Source organism: Quercus robur, chromosome 1 (assembly GCF_932294415.1).
Source record: "Quercus robur chromosome 1, dhQueRobu3.1, whole genome shotgun sequence".
Lineage (NCBI taxonomy): Eukaryota > Viridiplantae > Streptophyta > Magnoliopsida > Fagales > Fagaceae > Quercus > Quercus robur.
This window is the reverse complement of record NC_065534.1, coordinates 23968819-23991403: the sequence shown is the minus strand read 5'-3', so window position 1 is coordinate 23991403 and position 22585 is coordinate 23968819. Positions and strand designations below refer to the sequence as shown.

At 34.6% G+C, this 22585-nt stretch overlaps 1 protein-coding gene across 5 annotated transcripts; it reads left to right on the top strand.

Moving 5' to 3' along the window:
* Window positions 1-1659: 1659 nt before the first annotated feature.
* LOC126726295 (E3 SUMO-protein ligase SIZ1) lies at window positions 1660-20919 on the top strand. Of its 5 annotated transcripts, none has more exons than XM_050431554.1 (18): window positions 1660-1826; window positions 2009-2136; window positions 3822-3902; window positions 5350-5392; window positions 6372-6447; window positions 9956-10118; window positions 10290-10420; window positions 12988-13056; window positions 13263-13350; window positions 13455-13530; window positions 13627-13700; window positions 13940-14047; window positions 16423-16584; window positions 18172-18276; window positions 18363-18443; window positions 18537-19710; window positions 20181-20570; window positions 20651-20919. In XM_050431554.1, the coding sequence occupies exons 2-17, from the start codon at window positions 2113-2115 to the stop codon at window positions 20318-20320; spliced, it is 2595 nt and encodes an 864-aa protein (XP_050287511.1). In that variant the 5' UTR covers window positions 1660-1826; window positions 2009-2112; the 3' UTR covers window positions 20321-20570; window positions 20651-20919. The 5 variants fall into 5 exon arrangements, with proteins under 5 accessions (XP_050287511.1, XP_050287505.1, XP_050287498.1 ...); XM_050431548.1 differs by having other exon boundaries at window positions 1661-1826; window positions 19873-20570; XM_050431541.1 differs by having other exon boundaries at window positions 1663-1781; window positions 2087-2136.
* Window positions 20920-22585: the final 1666 nt, after the last annotated feature.

The following is a 22585-nucleotide window of genomic DNA, read 5'->3' as shown; positions in this document are numbered from 1 at the left end:
TTTTGGTCATTTTTTAGGTTTTGGGGGGTATTTTGGTAATTTTTAGGTTTTAGGGGTATTTTGGTAATTTCAGGTTTTGGGGGGGGGTATTTTGGTCATTTTTTAGGTTTCGGAGGTATTTTGATCATTTTGTAGGTTTTTGGTTATTTTGGTAATTTTTAGGTTTTGAGGGTATTTTGGTAATTTTTATGTTTTGGGGGGTATTTTGGTTTTTTTTAGGTTTTAGGGGTATTTTGGTCATTTTTAAGTTTATGTGTTATTTTGGTCATTTTTTAGGTTGAGGGGGTATTTTGGTAATTTTAGTAGTTTTGAGGCATTTTAGAGTTTGATGATTTGTAGAAATAATAGTTGGATTATAATTGGGTCTAATTGGGTACCCAATTAAAACCCAATAAACATTAATGTTAATTGGGTTAATACCCATTTAACCCGATTAAAATTTAGGTGGGTTTGGGTCTCATTTAAGTAGGTGGGTTTAGGTGGACAAATAGGTTTAGGTTGATTTTGCCACCCCTATCTTATACCCATTATCGTGAATATTAAGATTATGAAGGGGACGATGATGAACATTATTTCTCTGAAGAACGTTGTTTAACAGAGGATGAAGATCATGATTTCTTTAATAGTGAAGAAGTTTCAACACACAATGAAGACTGGGAGCATACTGGCATGGAAATAAGAATTGTTGAGGATGATGATTTGATTTATTCCGAGAGAAATAATTCATTGTTTGGACTTCCACGTTCTAAATTTGGGTCATTAACCCCATACACAGATGAAGAAGACAATCCTCGCGATAGATGTGCATTGTTGGAGAAGCAAATCATGTTTCATGATTTTAAGAAACTCACCATCCAAGACGCAGAGGAAGAACCTATTAATCCAAACCAGGAGGAGGATGCAGACTATATGGATATATCCAGTGAGGATTTTAAGGATGACCTGACGGAGATAGATGAAAAAAAAAAAAAAAAACTTCCAAAGTTTTTTAAAAAAATTATCCATTATTATTATTTTTTGTTTAAAAATTATTATTATTATCCATTATTGGGATAAAAACAAAAAAAGGGACAAATGCCAGCGTAGCGTGCCGACTGTGGCCTATCAACTCAAAAAAGAAAAAAGAAAAAAGAAAAAAAAAAGAAAAGAAAAATAAAAAAGGCGACTCTATGAAAAGTGGTTCGTGTCTCACTGCGTGCGTGTCTAGGGGGGACGCATTTGCAACTTGCAGTCCATCTTCTCTTGTTTGTGTTGCTTTGAAATTCACACCTTCTTTTTTCTGTGGGACCCACTCGTGGTGGACTTTCACTCCGCCCCTATGATCACGCCACGTCAATACCTAACATTATAACCCCACATTAATTAAAGTACTTAATTCGATTCCCACGAATAAAGAGGTCAAAGAAAAAATAAAAAAAATGCAAAATCTTCCGAGCCGTTTGATTCCTCTTTCTCATCTAGATTGCCAACGTGGCAAAATCAAACAGCCTAAGACCACGGAGAGAAAAACACCCCTATCCCGCACCCGATAATTCCTTGGAGCAAAAGCGCGCGTGCCACATAATCTTTACACGTGAGCGCACCGAAGCCGAACCCGGACTTGTCCTCATGAAAAAAACCGGATTGGATAATCGTCGTTAGGTCCGAACTTTGTAGAAAGAAATTGGGGGATTTGGTTTTCTGGTTGGGTCATTGGTCAAAAAAGAAACGCGATACGCAAAACGCAAACAGGTCAGAGAGAGTACGATTGGGAAGAAAGAGAAAAAAAAAAAAAAGTCGGCGTGAGTTTCCTAAATCCTTATTTCCAATCGGCCCTCAATTTCTTCGTAAGATTTCAATCGATTCTCAAAATTTTTTCACTTAGGGTTTTGATTTTCGATTCTAAATTTCCTTTGATTAGTTTTTTTTATTTTATTTTATATATATATATATATATATATATATATATATAAAATTCGATTGATTTTTTTTTTTTTTGTGTGTATAATTTTGATTTTTTTTTGATTAGATCGATTGTTGTTTTCGGAGCACTATGAGGTCGGTTTTGTTGGTTTGCTGACTGGTAATCCGTTTGTTTCGACTACAGGCTTTAATTTTTTGGGGTTAAGAAAAATGGATTTGGTAGCTAGTTGCAAGGTATTTAGCTACTTTTCTGTTTTTAATTTTAATTATTTTATTTTTTTTTCCACTGTGTTTAGTTTGAACTTTTAAATTTTACTGTTTGTTTATGTTTGTGTTAGTTTGTAAAATCATACCGTTTGTTAATATGATTACTGTTGAGATGGAATTTACGCCGCGCGATCGTGCGGCTTACATGATGTGTTGAATTCAGCTGACTAGTTAATGCCACGGTATCGTTGTGCTTGGTTTGGATATTGATATAGTTTCTCTCATCTCATGTTTTTTATAATTTTTTTTCCTGAATGCTATTTGGTGACTCATTTCGTATCCATAAACTTTTCAATCAATTATTATTTTTCATTTGAGAGTGGATGAATGAATTGTAGGATATTTAAGATAATCATAAACTTTAAATAAGAAACTAATACATGCATCATGCTAAAAGAAGAAAGGAAGAAAAAAATTGATACATCCTCTTTATGGAATGTAAACATTATTCTCCCTATGATAACCACACAGCATTCTAAAAAAATTAAAACAAGCGAAATCGCATTATTGTGAACCAAAAGGCAGTATGACCATCAACTCAAATTTCACTTATCGTCATCCTTAAGGACCTCATTCAGATTGAAACTCACCACAGTTGAATGAGGCTTTAGTCCCTTCCATGAACGGTTGTGATGCTTCTTCATGTGGCCACATATAGCCCTTAACCTGTCGTATGTTAGTATTGCTAGTTGGTTACTATAAAGTGGATGCTGCTAGGTACGGAAAGAAAGTAAGCTCAACTGTTACTTTTGAGGTAATATTGTTGCACAGCTGGTGTATGTTTTCTATGCGACTGCTGCAACCTCCATTCATTTCAAGATGTGTCCCAAGCAATACATGCAGCGTTATTACTTTTTTTTGATGAATTCCAATTTTGAATTTGTATAAACTCGTTTGTTGTTAACTATAGGATACTTCATGGTAGTTGTTGTTGGACTAAATGGCGTCTCCTCCCCCATGATTAAATGGTGGGGAGACTGGAGAGAGCTGTGTATTGAAGTATCCGTAAAAAGAAAGGAGCTTATTTACTTCGTGTTCTTGTTTCAAGCTATAAGCAAACATCGGGAAATGTCGTTTGAGTCGATAAATTGATATAAATGTTTTTATCTATTTATTTACTATGCTGTTCACTAAAGGAGATATGAATAGACTGATGGAACAAAATAAATGTGCTTAAACCCTGACTAGTCTCTCGAGGATCCATAGCTGACTTCAAAAATTATGAGATGAAGGCTTGGTTATTATTGCTGTATTGCTCACCAAAGAAGGTGATTTGATGTGTATAGAATATAGGTTGGTGCCAGGTTAATCTCGTTCTCCCCTTCTCATACCTGGCACCCTTAATGAGCAATTTGTGGAGGTGATTATCTGTATTCTTTATGGATTTATATCTTTTAAATCAAAGTGCATACTTTTCAAAGCACATAAACGCAGATTAGGAAAGAAGATATCTGGAAACTGATTAGATCTGGAATTTGTTGAGATTTCACTATATGGAGCTTTAAATATACTCAACCTTAAATCTGGAAAGGAAGGAGCATGTAATTTTTTTAGTTTTCAGTTAAACTTTCTTGATCCTGTATTTTTAAGATTGTTGGTTGGCATTTATCTATTTGAGTATTTTTATGTCAAGTTCCTGTTTCTGCTTGTAGGATAAATTAGCTTATTTCCGAATAAAAGAGCTCAAGGATGTCCTCACTCAATTAGGTCTTTCAAAGCAAGGGAAGAAGCAGGTGAGATGCCAGAATTATTGCTTTTGTTGCTACTGTCATCATTATCTTAAGTGCAAATATGGCTGTGTAAAATGAAAAATGAAGCTGCCTGGAGTGTTGGATCTCATCTAACTGTGCTTTCACATTCTGTAGCTTGTAATTGCTATATATATGCATTCCTTTGTTGAGGATTTCACTTAGCCCATGGGCACAATGGGCTAGGCATAATGGGCTATTAATTAGTTAACGGGCCGGGTCGGACAGGGCCGAAAGAGAAAACCTCAGCCCATGACCCTCCCCATGGGCAATGCCCATTTAGTCTTTAGCGAGTTGGGCTATTGGGTTGGGCCTAATGGCCTACCCATGGGTTTGTGTTAGCATATTATTTTATTATTTTTATAAGGAAAGAATCAATTTTTTGTAAGGGAATAATCAATCTATTTTTTAAAGGAAAGAATTAAAGAATTTAATACTTAATTACAATTTTTTTTTTTTACAGTCAAATCTATTTAATTTTTTTTTTTGTTGATGGAACCTATTTAAATTTTTTTTTTATTAAGGCTTTAAATAGTTTTTTATTTTTATCTTTAATAAAAAAAAGGTCAAATGGTTAATTCAAATTTGCTAGACTACTAGAAAAATATATATTTAGTAAACTAAGGTTAGCACAATTACTTTGAGTACCTTAGTGGTTGAGGGAGTTCTCTTAAGAAATTACTCTATAATATCTCAAGATCAATCCTTCATACACTTCCTATATATTTTTGTTATGAATTATGAGTTATTGGGCTGGGCCAATAGGCTAGGCAATGGGTTGGGCTACTGGGCTAGCCCACCGGGTACCCATGGGCATAAAAACTAGCACATGGCCTGACCCACTGGGCTAGTAGGCTACTCATGGGCCTCAATAACAACGGGTCGGACCGCCCATTAGCCTGGTGGGCTGTTGGGTTTTTGGATCCGTCGGGTTTCTGGGTCGGGTTGTGGGCTGTTGGCTATTTGATTTCACTGTTCTTTTTTCCCTTTCTCTCTGTTTAAATTTTGTCACAATTTATTAAGGTGATGCTTCTGGCTGCAGTACCCAGTTATCAATGATTTTTAATGGTACCTTTTTGCACCTCATAGTATGCTTGCTTTATTTGGAATCTGTCTCTTTCTCATTGTTCCCCGTTATGGCATTTGCACTGCCAATCTGAGCTTGGATTGCTTGAGTTTTGCAAAGGTCAAGATGAATAGATTCCATCATCTGTGTAATCTCCTTTCATTTTTGTATTCAAGTGGGTATGACTAGCTGGACTTTCTGCAGAGATGAAATAAAACTCGCAAAAAATTTAGCCCAAATTTGGCTGATTCATTATTTATCCATTTATGAGCCTGTGTATCGCAATGAATTTTTTATACACTATCTTTTATATTTCTAAATTATATGGAATGAAATACTTGAATTGTTTATGAATATTGGATGTAGGATCTTGTTGATCGGATTTTAGCCATCCTCTCTGATGAACAAGGTAAAAGCCTTCTTCCATTATTTCTTTGCGAATTCAAATGTTTAAATTGAGCAGAGTTGCTAGTTTAAATTTCATGTTATTTTCCTAGTTGTGTCACTCCCCACCCCCCCCCCTCCCCCTTTTCTCTCCTCCTCTTTCACGGGTAGCTGCCTGTGGTATTAGAGTAGGTCCTGCTCTCCATAATGGAATCTTCTTACCAACATGGAAACTGATAAGCCCTATGATTCTAGTATCATAGAATCTGAAGATGTTGAATTCAAATCTTATTTGAAAGAATAGTTTGTAGTCAAGGAGTTGTGATTTCTCAAAGGATCTTATTACATGTAAAGGCTAACCTTTTTTTTGGACTTAGTACTCCCCCTATCCCATTTTGTTTGTCCCATAGTCCATTTTTGGCTGTCCCAAAATGTGTCCAGTTTTATAAGTTAACAGCCATTAATTTACTAAATCCCCAATGTACCCCTTGATTTATTAAGGTTTAATTTTTGGAAGTTTATAGCCAATGAGCTATAGCTCAACTCACTTCCTCCTCCCATAATAATGGGATGGAGGGTGACTGGCTGGGGTTGTGGGTTAAAAAGACCCATTGAGTGTGTGTGTAACTCTCCAGTAAAAAAATTCTTCAAAGTTTTAGGGGCGATTTTGAAAAGTTATACATTAAATAATTTTCTCTATAAAAGTTAGCTTTTCTAAATTGGACAAACAAAGTAGGGCCGAGGAAGTATTTGTTTGTATTTTAAGCATCTGTTAATTCTTTGAACAAACTTAGTTATTCTTTTCCATTGATGCCATATATTCAAGTTATTTTTTTACCATTCTTTTCAATTAATGTGGATGTGTCATTTTGCTTGGTGGTGAGGGAGTTGAATATAGCTGTCTATCTGTAATGCTTAGGAATATTTGGTAATCTTGTTAGCTCTTGTGAGTGCTTTTTACTTCAGATTTTGTACTTTAGTTTTATTATTCCCAAATGTAACAGGACACAGCAAAATGTGGCCCAAGAGAAATGCTGTTGATAAGGAACGAGTGGCAAAACTAGTGGATGACACATACAGGTTTGCCTTCTGTATAATGTATTTCTTCCATTATTTGATTGGCAATGTTATTGATGGTCTGGAAAGCACGGACACAGCATTTGGGCTGCTGTGCCTGTGTCCAACATGTATAGGACACGGGAAATGCGTTGGACACGGCTGCATGCATGTCCCAGCCATTTGTTTTGTTGAAAAATGGCGGGACATGGCAGGTACATGGTTGGAACATGGCCTGTGCCCAAAATTAAAATAGCTGAAACACACTACCTCTCATGCCAATGTCCTCCCACTTCTTCCTCTCACGCCGATCTCCCCCGCCGATCTTCTTCTTCTTCCTCCTCTCATGTCGATCTTCTTCTCCTCTTCCTCCCACGCTGACAGGGATGGAGCCATTCATTGGCTTGGGGGGCCAATGGCCCCCCCTAAATTTTGAAAAAAAAATCAATAGTATATATATGGTAACCTAATTTTTAGCAATTTGACTCAGTAAAATTAAACTTGCCCCTTCAAACCAAAGAAAAGACTCAAAAAAAGAAAAGAAAAGGCCCATAAAAAATTACTGATCTAAAATTCAAAAAACAAATTAGATAGCCCAAAAATATTAACTCAACAACAAAATCAATAATAAAAAGTTAAAGAAAACTTAGCCCAATCAGCAAATTTTACCAAAAGATTAGCTCAGCCCTTAAAAATATTTGAAACAAAATCAATGTGAATCTTACATACCAAATCATTCCATCAAATTCCAAAAAAAAAAAAAAAAAAAAAACTAAACTAAACTAAACTAAACTAAACGTGAGAGACAGAGAGAGTGAAAGATGCAGCAGCTTTGAGCTTGATTGTTGAGACTTGAGCTCTGGATAATGAGTGTCGAACCTGATGAGTTTCTGAGATCGAGCAGTGTACCTTCTTCTTCTTCTTCTTCTTCAGCTCTTAGATCTAATTTTCTCTTTTACAGTATTCCCCCTTTGCCCTTTTTCCTTATTTTGTTCGTGTGTACCTTTTTATTGTTTTGTTTGCCTCACATTGTTACACATGAAAAGCTATTTTATCTCCAGCCATCCACGTGAACAAAAGATGTGTAAATAGGTGCTTCTTTTCAAATTTTTCTCTTTTATGAGTTAAAGTCCACCGCCTATCAAGCCAGGTAGTTAACTTTTTACAATTCGATTTCATTATCTAGGTAGACAGTAGACACATGTATATATGATATAATTGGCTAGGCTTTAATATGCTTCTAAAAGAACTTTTCTTCTGTATCTATTTATATATATATATATATATAAGCGCAAATGCGCTAAATCACTATAGCTACAGTGCTTTGGTTTCGTGAGCTTTTTTTTTTTTTTTTTTTTTCCAAGTTTTGAACAGTAACTACTGGCACTGTAGCTACAATAGCTACCGTTTTTTTTTTTTTTTTTTTTTTTTTTTTTTTTTTTCCCTTTTTTTTTTTTAAAATATTTATGTAAGCGGGTATATATATATTGTTATACTGATACAATAAATTTCACAATATTTTCATAATTATTAATGTTTGCGAATGCGCTACAGTGCTATGGTTTCGTGAGCCATTTTTTTTCCAAGTTTTGAATAGTAACTACAGTTTTTTTTTCTTCAGTAATCGGTTTTTTATTTTTTTTAAATATTTTTGTAAACTGGTATATATATTGTTATACTGACACAACAAATTTCACAATTATTGACGTGTCAATTTCTTACAAGTCGAAATAAAATAATAAAATATGAGACTCTGACTAATCACAACTGAAAATAAATGTTTGGAGAAAATGTTACAACACTTATTGTGCAGTTCTTTTGGTTTATTCAACTGGCACGGTAGCTATAGTGCCTAAAGTTATTTATTTATTTATTTTTTTAAAGTAATCTATTTGTGTTTTTTTTTTCTTTTAAATATTTATGTAAGCTGGTATATATATTGTTATATTGACACAACAAATTTCACAATTATTGACGTGTCAATTTCTTACAAGTCAAAATAAAATAATAAAATATGAGATTGTGACCAACCACAACTAAAAATAAATGTTTTGAGAAAATGTTACAACACTTATTGTGCAGTTCTTTTGGTTTATTCAACTGGCATGGTAGCTAAAGTGCCTAAAGTTTTATTTTATTTTTTTTTTTTTTCTTTTAAATATTTATGTAAGCTGGTATATATATTGTTATACTGATACAACAAATTTCACAATATTTTCACAATTATTGACGTGTCAATTTCTTATAAGTCGAAATAAAATAATAAAATATGAGATTGTGACCAACCACAACTAAAAATAAATATTTTGAGAAAATGTTACAACATTTATTGTTATCACAATATTTTCACAATTGTTGAGATCTTAGTTTCTTTTAGATCAAATAAAATCTTAGTTTCTTTTAGATCAAATAAAAAAAATGCTAAGTCCACAACATTTTAACATTAATTTCTACAATACCTAAAAGTTTGTTTGTGTGTTTTTTTTTTTTTTAATATTTATGTAAGTTGACATATCTATTAACTATATAAAAAGAGCCAAAGGCTCATGAATAGTATTTTTTTGGTTTATTCAATTAGTGAGGTGCACTTTTTTTTTCCCCTTCAAGTATGCCAGTTGGTTTGAGCTTTGTTTTTGTTTTTTGTTTTTTTAAGATATGTTTACTTTGTACTTGCAATGCAAGTTTACATTGTAAATACACAAAAGTGGTTAATATTATACACATTTGCACAAAAAATGGTAAATATTGTAAATGTGTACAAAATTTGCCAATTTTTTTGTGCTTACAATATAAATTTACATTGTAATTAAGTTCAATATATACATAGAGATATTATGAAAATGTTGTGATGCATGTGTCAATTCCTTATGGGTCAAAATAAAATAATAAAATATTATTCCGAGATCTAGCACAACTAAAAATGTTGTGACATTTTGTTGTTATTACAATATATTCACAACTGTTGAGGTGTAAGCTATAGGTCAAAATAAAATAATAAAATATTGGACTGGGATCTATCACAGTCTTATACGAATGAGATTAACTTTTTATGACATAATTATCAAAATTCTTAAAATTAATGTCTCTTTTGATTAATGTTAATCTCTATGTATTTTAAAAATCAAATGATTTTTATTTTTATTTTGTGATACAAATAAAATCTAAAATTGACATGTGTTGCCCTGACTAGTAATTATTTAAAAACAAATAATATTTTTTTATGAAAAAATTTTATAAGCTTTGAAAAAAAATATTTATTTATATAATTAATTAATATACTTATCCCTGCTGTACCTGTGTCCTAATTTTTCAAAAATTGCCGTGTCGTACCTGTATTGGTACCCATACCCGTATACGTGTCTGTGCTTCCTAGTTGATGGTAATGCTACATATTGGCTTTCTAATACCTCTACTTACTATTTAGTTGTACTTCTATGGTTAATAATACCTTGTCTGCTCAAATAGCATGCTTTAACTCCTTTCTTTTGCCTCTTTCCCCTCTTTGACATACATGCATCTTTTGTATTCCCAGAAAAATGCAGGTATCTGGGGCTACTGATTTAGCATCAAAGGCACCAGGCGTGTCAGATAGTAGTAATGTGAAAGTTAAAGGGGAAATTGACGAACACTTCCAACCAGAGACAAAGGTTCGATGTCTTTGTGGGAATTCATTGGATATAGAGTCAATAATTAAGGTATAGTTAATAGTTGATGCTTTTTCTCTCTCTCTAGACACTTGGATTGTAATTAATTCTATGGATGTGCAGTGCCATTCATTCTGATATATTGGTAATCACATAAGTTGTAATTGCTTCTAAGACATTCAATTGATTGGCAATGCATTGTGTCCCTGTTTTACTTTGCAGTGTGAGGATTCTAGGTGCAACGTGTGGCAACATATCGGTTGTGTTATAATTCCAGAAAAACCTATGGAAGGCAGCCCCCCAGTCCCCGACAAATTTTATTGTGAAATCTGTCGACTCAGTCGAGCTGACCCGTACGTATCTCATGTTCTATTTTGTTTTCTGAATTGCATGTGGGCATGCCATTACTGTTTTGTTTATTAAGTTTTTTGGTATGGCTATTTTGGTTTGGTACTGTACCTGTTGGCAGTCTTTTAGCCTCACTTTTTTGGGCCTTTTTTGCTTTTGTTGTTGGAAGGGGTTCTTTATCTGCTTTCTTTTGGGGTGTAATTTTTGAGGAGTCTCATCTGTATATGTAGGATTGTGTGATTGATTGTTTGGTCCCCAGCTATATACTCCCGGTAAAGTTGGGTGACTATTTTTTGATATCAATAAGAATTTGCATTACTGATAAAAAAAAATTTAAAGGATTGGTTCAAGTTACACCTAGTGTAACTTTAATTAATGTTACACTAGTTAATATTTTTTTATTGGATGCGAATTTTTGATCAATCCACCGTTTGATTACATGTTCTTTTTATAAACCCCAACTTGCAAAATTTCAAGATGATCAGAGATCAATGGCTATCTTGTCTATAAATTGTTTATATTTCAAGTCTCTTTATATTCAAAATATATGTAAAAAAGAGTTTATAGATGGAATAGTAAATGACATCCAATTGGCATGAAATCGGGCATGCGTATTAAGAACTTAAAGACATGTAGTGCAATGGTTCAAGTTACACTTGGTGAAACTTGAAGCAATGTTACACCATTCTAATTTTGTAAAATACACTGTTGGAGTGCATGTTCTTTCTTATAACCTACATGCTTTCAAAGTTTCAACATGATTAGAAATCAATAGCTATCTCATTTATAAAATGTTTAAATTTCTAGTCTTTATATATTAAAATTATACATAAAAATGAGTTTATGGATTGAATGGTAAATAACATCCAATTGTCATGAAATTTGGCATACATATGAAGAACATAGAGACATGTTTTAAATGATTCTCAGGACAATTTCTATTTGATTTGTGAAGTTACTCTAAAATTAAAACTTTCGATATTTTTGGAGATATAACAAAATCAAACTTTCTTGTGTGGACCTAAAAACTGGATGAGACATTGGTTCAATAGGGATGCTCTGATGCAGTAACTCTCTTGGTTTTTTGGTTGAAGCCAAAGGTTTATGAGGAAGAGGTCATGAATTTCTGGACCAGATAGTACTTTATCAAAGGGGGAAAAAACCTTTGGACCAGATTTTACAGTTAATAAATAAATTAGGCCATCCAAATATTGTTTAAAATATTTCAGTGCGATGGACGAAGTGCACAAGTGAAATTGAGTTTATATGATGGCTTTAGGTGCTGTTATGCATGATTGAAGAAGATGTTGAAAATGTCTGATGATTCACTAGATAACATTACTCTAGTTAAAGCTGACTGGCAAGTTTAATTCCTGTAGGTGGCCTTAAAATGATGTGGAGTTATTTGAATTTAAAGTTAGTCGAAATGATAAAATATTTATATGATGTCTTGTTGCCACCATCTTTTCTTCTTGTGCTCCTGGCTTTTTCTTTACTTTAGTAAAATGAAGTTGGCTTGGCTGTATGTGTACTTGTCTCCACTCACGTTAGCTGCATGCTAAAAATGATAGATTTGTTTAAATTTTATACATGCCTTTGGGGTTGGAATGATTTTTGTTTATGACATCTGTCATTGGCTTGATTCCCTACTTGATATTAGGAAAAGATAGTTGGAAGCAGGGAACTTATTACCTATCATTTAATTACACATAATGCGAAGTTCTTCTATTGTGTAAATTAACAAAAATGTTAAATAGGTATATGCTATGGATGAAGAAGATATGATGACATTTTGACGTAGGACAACCACACTTACAATAGAACAAAAAGATAAACCCTAGGAGTCAGCACCTAAGGGTTGCTTGGAGTTAGCACCAAGCAAAACTGGAGTTGGCACCAGTGAAAAGAAAACACACGTTTTTAATAATTCTCCAAAAGCTGTTTTACAATAACCAGAAAAAGTTTCTAAATAGCTAACAATAAAAATGCATAAAGAAACCCTAATTATTAAATGCTCGGGCTTGCTTAATCTTAAGCCCAATAACTAATAGACTTTATCCATAAGGCCACATGTTGGGCCGTCTTCTTTTTGCTCTTCCTCCTATATTTGCGTATAATTGGGGGCTTGTACCTCGTGTCCGCACCACATTTTAGTTAACAAATTGTATGAAGAAAATGTTAAATTAGGAATAGGGTATTAATTTTGAAAATGGCATGATTTAGAAGTGGAGCTGTTGAGATACTTCATACTAGGCTTGAGATTTTATTTTTAGGTACAGCGATTCCTGACCTTGTTTGTACTTACTGTCGACTACAGCATAATGTGTCAAAAATGTATCTGCAACCTTTGAGGATTTCTGTTATTTTGAAGCTTTTATCTGGTTTTATATTTTTCTTTTTGGTATAATTCATTTGATTGAGGAGCCATCTCCTAATCATGCTATAAGTTGTTATGGTGCATATATATATATTTATATATTTGCCCCTCTTCCTCCGTGTTATATAACTTACTTTTTATGAACTTTTGGGAGCTGTAGTTTTGTATATTTGTGATTTGTTTATTTCTGTACAGATTTTGGGTTACGATGGCACATCCTTTATATCCTGTGAAGTTGATTACAACTAGTATTCCAACTGATGGGTGAGTTTGTCGTGTTTTTTCCTTTATGCTGACAATGGATCTCACTTTTTATCCTTCCTCTTATTAATGGTTTGTAAGTAGAGTGGAAATTTTCATTTAACTGTTTTGTGAGAGAGAGAGAGAGAGTAAATGTATTTGGTCAATTATTGATCTAAAAACTTGATTTTTATATGTGGGTTTTTTTATTAACATTTTGTCTTGTCCAGTACGAACCCTGTGCAAAGTATGGAGAAAACATTTCAACTCACAAGGGCGGACAAGGACTTACTGTCGAAACAAGAATATGATGTTCAGGTCGGTTAGTATCTTGCAATTAGTGTATAGAATGATTTATAGTGAACTTACAACTGATTCAGTTGTAGATTTGTTGATTTGTGCATATTGATATTGTTTTTTAGGCCTGGTGTATGCTCTTGAATGACAAAGTTCCATTTAGGATGCAGTGGCCACAGTATGCAGATCTGCAGGTTAATGGTATGGCGATTAAGGCAAATGATATGCTTTTGTATGATCATGCTTTTAGGCTGTGTCTAAAGCAAAACTTTTGCTCATGTCTTATATAACTTACAGGTATGCCTGTTCGTACGATTAATAGACCTGGCTCCCAACTGCTTGGGGCTAGTGGTCGTGATGATGGTCCAATTGTGAGTTTCTTCCCCTGCTTAAATACAAACCTTTTCTTGTATTTACCAATGTCTTTATTATGGTCCAACTTGATATTTGTGTGTGCACCCATTTATTTATTTTTATATGCCAGATTTCTGTGTGTGATTGCTTATCAAATCACTATTTCTACATATTTCATACAATTATTGGTTTTATTTATTTATTAATAAATTCTAAGTTATTCATTTAGTTTATTAGTTTACTTTTGTTTTCTCAGATCACACCATATACGAAAGACGGAATTAATAAGATTTGCTTAACAGGATGTGATGCTCGCATTTTCTGCGTAGGTGTTCGAATTGTAAAGCGCCGCAGTGTTCAGCAGGTAGCTCTGATTTTTGCTTGAATTCAACTTGGAATAGTTTTCTTAGTTACAAAAGTTGTAGTTTCTTTAGTTATGCCTTTTGGTAATGGGAAGGGAAATTGCTATGCTGTCCTCTAAAATGCTGTTTTTATGGAACTTCAAAGATGGATTTTTAAATGGAACAATGTGCTGGGAAACTTCATGGCCCTTTGTCTTGAAATGAAAGTAAACTGGGATGCCTACTTCTTTTGATTTAGGAATCACATATATGATGCATTGATCATTAATCTTTATCAAGCATCTGGTTTGTTAGTGTTTGATGAGGGGGGAAAGGGGTTGGAATACCTTTTTATTCATCATCAGACGTTTGCTTGCTTTCTTCTCCATTTCTTGCTATAATCAGCTTTTTTATATTAGCGAGCATTTGATCATGTGGGAACCAATTGATGCAAATTAAAGTGAGAAAATTTACTTAAAAAAGGAAAAGGCAAGACAATCATTTTGTTTGTTTTTCAATTCTTGTAGCTATAAGTATTTTTTGAATAATTACTGATACTTTTGGCATTTTAGAAGCACAGAAAAACACCATTAAGACATGGCAATTCTTTAAAAAATAGGACATGACATGGGGTTTTATTACATATTATTTACAATAGGATTGGTGAAATTCTGGTTTGCTTGCTTTCTTCTTTATTTCTCATTTCAATCCAACATTTATATTCCCAAGCATTTGATCATGCGGGTACTAATTGATGCAAATTGAAGTGAGAAAATTACTTATAAGAAAGAAAAAGGCAAGACAATCATTTTTTTTTGTCATTTAATTCTGGTAGCTGTAGATGTTTGTAGAATAGTTACTGTTGCTCTTAGCATCTAAGAAGCACGACACAAAACACAAATTATTGGAAAAATATGACATGACACAGTGGGAACATGGCAATTAATTAATTGATTAATATGTATTTTAGGTGTAATTAATATATTTTATGTTTAAAAAATAACTATAAAAATATTTCAACCAACAGAAATAATTTTTTTTAAAAAGTGATTAAGTGCTCTACTAAAAACAATAAGGCTGGGTTTGGATTCCACTGAAAATGCGCATCTGCGATTTTTCTGTGGGTCCCGTGCACTGTTCATGGGACCCACAAGTACGGATTTCAGCACATTTTTCTTTAAAACTGGGTCCCATGGAACTATTCACACATTTAAAATTTATTTTGCTATAGTGTTTTCAGTTTTCAGCAATAAGCGGTATCCAAACAAACCCTAATTGAAAAAAAATGCAATCAACTCTTCTACTGCCCTGTTTACCAATGCAAACTTAATCAAACAAATTTGACTATTTTTTAAGTTTTAACAATATCGTAAAAAAAGAAAAAGAAAAAAGCAAACCTGCAGAGAGCCAGAGAGAGGCCCAAAGCCCCAAACTTAGTGTCATTCCCCAAAGTTGCACATAAAAGGGGAAAAAGAAAAATCCTAACACAAATGCTTTTTCATGGCTGAGAGAAAAAGGGTCAAAATGCTACCATATTTAGCCAAGAGAGAGAAAGAGCAAGCAATTGTACTTCCAGTAGTGCTGATAACCACCAATTTGAGTCATTGGAGTTCAGATAATGAGCACTAGAGCAGATCATGAGAGGGAGAGAGAGAAAACAAGAGATAGTTTGATCTGATCTGGGACACAAGAAAGAGAGCGGAAGCGTTTTCACTCTTGATTGTGGCTCAGATTTTAACCTCTTTTTTTCTGTCAACTTTTGCATGGCCGTTCTGGGAAGATGTCACAACTGCCCCAGCCATGTTCTCGGTGTGGCAGACACGACGTGCTTCTTAATTTGGCATTACCAAACTTTGAATCAATGATTCACATTTAGGGTGTATAGCCTTTGGCTTATGATTATCTCTTACCTGGTTAGTGCTCTGGGAGACTGGAACTAGTGCTGGTGTTATTTTGTTGTGATTAGTTTTTCTATGTCTTCATTGTTGTATTGTTATGTTATTCTTTTGTAACTTGTGCCCATGGATCAAGTTAATTGCAACACTATAATGCCTGAGGAATGGCACTTGTAGTTTTGGGATGTACTTTGAATGGTTTTATTTGATATAAATTTTGACTTTAGTATTTTATCATAATGAATATGTACACTAAATAATTTTCATGACATGTTTGGCCGAATTGATGTCTGAATAATTTAGCTGTAAGTTTTACATTCTGTTGAATTTTTAAATTGATAAAACCAGGTGGGTAAATTTGGGTTTTAATTCAAAGAAAAAAAAGAGATTAAAATAACTCACATTAAGAGCTCAAGAGTTATTGCTAACCTTCGTGTCACTGTTAATTGACCCACCAATTCCTTGGTTATCATCTGAGGTGTTGATTTTTCCTTGACATCCAGATCCTCAACTTAATTCCCAAAGAGTCTGATGGTGAGCGTCTCGAAGACGCTCTTTCTCGTGTTTGTCGTTGTATCGGTGGTGGAACTGCTACAGATAATGCTGATAGTGACAGCGATATAGAAGTTGTTGCAGATTATTTTGGCGTCAATCTACGTTGTCCTGTAAGTCCACTTCAAAATTTGTGAATTACAAATATTTTCTTTAATTTAGGCATGTAGTTATGCACTACGTACTTAAAAAAAAAAGGTAGTTTACTTCACACTGGAAACATAATTAATCTTGATGTATATAAATATATATATATATATTTTTTTTTTTTTCATTTACCTGTCTTTCTTTTATAAAACTGGTAATCTGTCTGCTTTTAAGTTAATTTTAACTACTCAACCTGAAGGGGTAGCACAGACGGTTGGGAATCATGCCTCTTTAAGCAGGTCACTAGTTTGAATCTTCCATTCCCCCTGCCCTGGGGGCTAAAACTTGCGTGTGTAAAGAAGCTAATTTAACTACTCAGGAAGCATTTAGTATGTTGTTAGTTCTTGAATTACACCTTTTCTCTTTTCTGTTTAGTGAAAAGCTTAACAAGCAGAATATGGGATGTCTTTATCTTACCGCATTACTTGTAAAGTATTTTGAAATGTTCTTGTGAAAGTTTCTGAAAAGAAGCAATCCAACTGGTTGGGAAAATTAATGGATTGCTGTTTATATTCTGTAATTAATAATTATAAGAGTTATAGTCATTACCTTGAAACCTGGAAAGGCTGCTACCATGTTCTCTGTGTATTCGTTTTTTATTATCATCTCTATGAAAAAGGTATACTAGGATTTCTTGTGGTAAAAAAACCTAGGATGGTTAAAATTAATGTCTAGTTTCTGTATGTAATATTACTTATTACTTTTTGCTTCATGCCTAATATACTGGTAGTGGTACAGGAGTTGACAAAGTTTAATGTTGAAATTTGAAGAGACATAATCACTCAAGTGCAAGGTGGTAGTATGCCTGAATGCCATCTCACTAGCACACTTAAAATCATGTGATTTGTTCATTTTGTTTATTGTTTTGATATGTGACTAAAATGAATGAGTAAATAATTGAGTAGAATATGATGATTATTGGTTAGAGTGGAAGCTTCCCCTTCTTCCCCCTTCCACATTTTCTTTGCTTCAAATTCTCTGCAAATGCACATTATCGTGATCATATATCTGCAGTTACCATCTGGTTTGACCAGTCAATAAACTAGCCTTATTCCCTTGACTTCCTTTCCATAATTTTTTATATTGTTTTATTGTAACCCCTGTATGTTGTGAATCACATTTGTGGTTTGTTGGTCTTATCATTTGACCTTGTATGGTCTTGGTGGTGCTATTATCCTCATGTGGTGCAGATGTGTGCTTTCTCTGGCATATGCCTTGGTGGCTTTTACAGATTTGGGGTAATTTTGTAGCGCATAAATATACTGCAGGATTCGTGATACAAAACACTTGAACATAATTCTACATATTTTGATTACTATTAAACCTGTATTGGGTTGTATTTTCTTTACTACATTGACCTAGAAGTGAATGGTTATTGCCAAGGTTTCTGCAATTGTTCTGATTTGCTATGTTTATGTTTATTTATGTAATTTCTGTATTTGATTGTATACCCCTATATACTCCTTGTGTACTCGGGTGTCTCTTGCCTTGATATTTATAAATCTTTATTACTTATAAAAAAAAATGTTTATTTGTTACTCTAATATATGTAGATGAGTGGTTCAAGAATGAAGGTCGCAGGAAGATTCAAACCTTGTGTTCACATGGGTTGTTTTGATCTTGAGGTTTTTGTGGAATTAAATCAACGTTCTAGAAAGGTAAGCTTCAATACATAATGCTAAGCTTTTTTGGGTGGTCCTTTTGTAGTGAATTTTTTAAATGAAGCATTGGATTGTGGTTGCAGTGGCAATGCCCCATTTGTCTCAAGAACTATGCATTGGAGAATATCATTATTGACCCTTATTTCAATCGTGTTGCATCTCTGGTAATACATTTTCTGTTCTTTCTTGAGTTTAGAGTTGTCATAGGATTGTTGGTGAGATGTGTTGACACAATTTATTCTGTTATTGTGTTTCAGATGAGGGGTTGTGGAGAAGATGCAACGGAAATTGAGGTGAAGCCTGATGGTTCTTGGCGTGTAAAGACTAAAAATGAAACTGAGCGGAGGGATCTGGGGGATCTTGCACGGTGGCATTCTCCTGATGGTACTCTTTGTGTTTCTGATATGGAAGTTATATCAAAAATGGAAGGGATGAAGCAGATTAAACGAGAAGGTATTTCAGAAGGTCATACTGGTTTGAAACTCGGAATAAGGAAGAATTGTAATGGCTTATGGGAAGTCAGCAAACCCGAAGATGTGAATACGTCTTCTGATAATAGATTACAAGAGAGATTTGGAAACCATGAACAGAAAGTTATTCCAATGAGCAGCAGTGCCACAGGAAGTGAAGATCCAAGTGTAAATCAGGATCCTGAAGTGAATTTTGACATCTCTAACAACAATGTGATTGAGATGGATTCCATGTCTCTGAATGTTGATTCAGCATTTGGATTCGGGCGAAACTCCCCTGCAAAAGTTATTGTTCTCAGTGACTCGGAGGGAGAGGATGACATTTTAGCATCTTCTGAAACCATCTATAAGAAGAACCGAACTGATGCTGGTGGGATGACTTTTCCTGGAATTTCTGAAACATATCCAGAAGATCCTCTTGGAACTGGTGGATGTATGAGTCTTTTTAATGCCAATGATGATGAATTTGGGATGCCGCCCCTCTGGCCATTACAGCCTGGAACTCATGCAGGACCAGGTTTTCAGCTATTTAGTTCTGAGGATGTGCCAGATAGCCTAGTCAATTTACACCATGGTTCTATGAATTGTTCCACCTCTATGAATGGCTATACATTGACTCCAGAGACTGCCATGGGACCTTCTAACCTAGTCCCAGATTCTTCGGTTGGTCGTGCTGATACTGACATTAATGATGGTTTAGTCGATAATCCCTTTGCGTTTGCTGCGGATGATCCCTCGCTGCAAATATTTCTTCCCACAAGGCCTTCAGCTGCATCAGTAGAGACTGATATGAGAGATCAGGCTGATGTATCAAATGGTGTTCGTACTGAGGATTGGATTTCTCTTAGGCTTGGGGGTGGTGCCAGTGGCAGTAATGGCGAGTCTGCAGCTCCAAATGGATTGAATTCGAGACAGCAAATTCCACCTGGAGATGGTGCCTTGGATTCTTTGGCTGATACTGGTTTGTTCCCTTTCGACTTTGAATTGCTATAGCTCTGTTATAATTTCAGAGACAATATCCTGATAGGCAGTTTGGATAATGCTTCATGCTTGATCTTTTATACGAGTGTTTATGCTTTTGTTTGACACCATTGCCGTCACTTGGAATTTTGAATGGTAACAGATTATTCTAGTAGTTTCGGAAAGTTTCTACCAGACATTTTTCTCAGGATTTGAAGCCAGTTTTGGAATCTAGAGACAAGATGGGTTTTTATATTCCTTCATTTATTTATTTGCATGTGTGTGGTGCCATATTTTAGCCTGGAAGTTCCAGGGAATGATCCGCTCATGAATCTTGATGTGCGGCATCAGCATGTGAATGCACTGTTTCAGTAATTTGATTTTGGAGACACTGAAACCTGGCCTTCTGCAAGTTTTCTGTTTAATCTCTTCAGAATTGTAGGGCTGATTGTTCTTTTCTTCCTGGTGCAGCTTCTTTGCTTCTTGGTATGAATGATGTTAAATCTGACAAGTCTAGTAGACAAAGATCAGAAGATAGCCCTTTCTCGTTTCCTCGCCAAAAACGTTCTAAGCCACGGTTTTATCTTTCTATTGACTCCGACTCTGAATAGAGAAACTGGACCTTTTTAATAGATTGAATTTTTTCTAGGCTTAGAAAACATATCTTACAGTGATCTTATGATCCGCATAAACTCAAGTTCTGTATTAGTAGTCAAACAAAGTTGAGACATTTTGGTGCACATGGAATGGAATGGAAGTTTTGAATTTGGTACCAGGCATCTACGGCAAACAACACAAGAAAACTGTTATTACCTATTGAAAAATCTCTCCTGGCACCTGCAGATTTGTTTTCTGAAGTTGGTAAGTTACTGGTTTGTATGTCATTTCCAGTTGTCATTTATACTTGTAAGTTGTGTTTATAATAACTGTTGTTTTAACAGGTTTATTTCGTGCATTTCTGCTAAATTCTCATTGAAGATCTGCAGGTCCAGTGCTGGTAAATTGTATAGCAGATTGTCATTTTATTTTGAACAGTAGGAATTAAATCCTTTGGTTTAAAACCTTTGGATGTAGAAGGGGGAAACCCCTTAAGAATACATATATCTGTCATCTTGTCTCTGTTTTATGATGAGAGCAAATAGGCTGTAAATGTTCATTCAGATTCAGTTATTTATAGAAATAAGAAATCATCAGATGGGTGTTCCACGGAGTGTCGCTTTTCTCAATCCAGCTTCTTCTTCTTCTTCTTGTTTTTAATTTTTATTCTGTTTTTGATAAAATATTTTTTTAACAACAAAAATAAATACAATGATCCTCTCCACAGGAAGGGATAAGAGAGATGGGTAAGTGCCCTTGTGCCAGGGAAGAGGCTGCCTGGTTACAGGCAATAAAATTTTAACCAGGATTTACATGAACACAACTTCAGACAGCAAAATACTTAAAACATAGACTGTCTTGGATTTTATTAGAGATATACCAGTGAGAGTTGGGCACACGAGTTTGAATAGCTTCAATCACCCCCAAGGAGTCACCTTAAAAACTAATAGGAAAGCTTCAAAGAGGCTGCTTTTTAAACTGCCATTAGGGCTTGTGTTAGTTTCAGCCTAAATGGGGGGATGCTGAAGGAAGGTTCTTCCAAGCATGAACAGTTTTCCCAGAAGCATTGACATTGCTTCCAGAGTGACACAATCTGAGCTAATGGCATTGTCAAAACTATATTTCCACACTCCTCCATTAGCTTGTAACCATAATCTACAGGATTCTTCTTTCCTTTGACTTGATTCCCAAGCTTCTAATTGGTTTCAATAGGATTTGTCACTCTGTTGCGTAGATTGCAAGGGGCAACAATCAAAACCAGTAGGTGAGTGAGTGCTATCTGAGGCACTTGGCTTGTACAATTATCACCCACTCCTTATCTTTTTTTTCTTCTTTTTTTTATAGCTTAAACCAGCCAAGTTAGCCAGAGAGCCTTGTCAACATCAAAAATCTTCTCATGCCAATGCCTCCCACATATTTAGAGGCTCTTACAAAACCCAGATGAAGCTTAAAGATAACAGTGTCTACCATTACCTCAGAAGAAATCTCAAAAGATTCTATCAAGTGAATGGCAGACACAGTTTGGGTGAGTCCAAAGATGGCATAAACTAGCTACGGATTGCTGACAACACTTATTTCACCAGTGGCTTGAGCTACCTGTGATAGAACTGCTTTCCATGAATGAAACAAGCATTTTTTTTTTTTTTTGCCAAGGTAGGCAACTTTGGGATCACTGTTTTGATCCAATGAATGCACGTTGCCTATATGCTATAGGTGATGGTTGATAACATTTATGCTAAAGAAAATAGAGGATTTGTATTTGTTGAAAGATAAACCAAACCAGGCCTCAAATTGATTATGGCACTCAATTATAGCTTGAAGATCATTTTCCGCAGCTCGAGTAGTAAGATTGTCCACAAGCATCTAGAGTGATACTGTAGGATTGCCGCTAGCAACTTGAATACCCTTTAATCCCCCCTTTTTACTCCTTGTTTATCAACAATCTTGACAAGGCATCAGCTACCAAGATGAATAACAAAAGGCAAGATAAGATCGCCTTTGTTTTAAGCCACGGTTTGATTTAAAGAAGCCTTTGGTGCCTCATAAATTAGGATTGAGAAAGTATAGATAAATGTACATTGTTCAATCCAACGGATCTAGCTTTTGAAAATCCTAGGTGTTTGATTTGATGAGTTTTCAGTTATGTGACTTATATAACTCATCACCCAAAACTCAAAAAACGTGGGCCCCACTGAATTTTGAGTTGTTTGGTTTAGTTTTTGAGTTATGGATAAAACTCAGGAAACGGAGTTCAATGTTTAGGTAGCTTTCAAATTCTA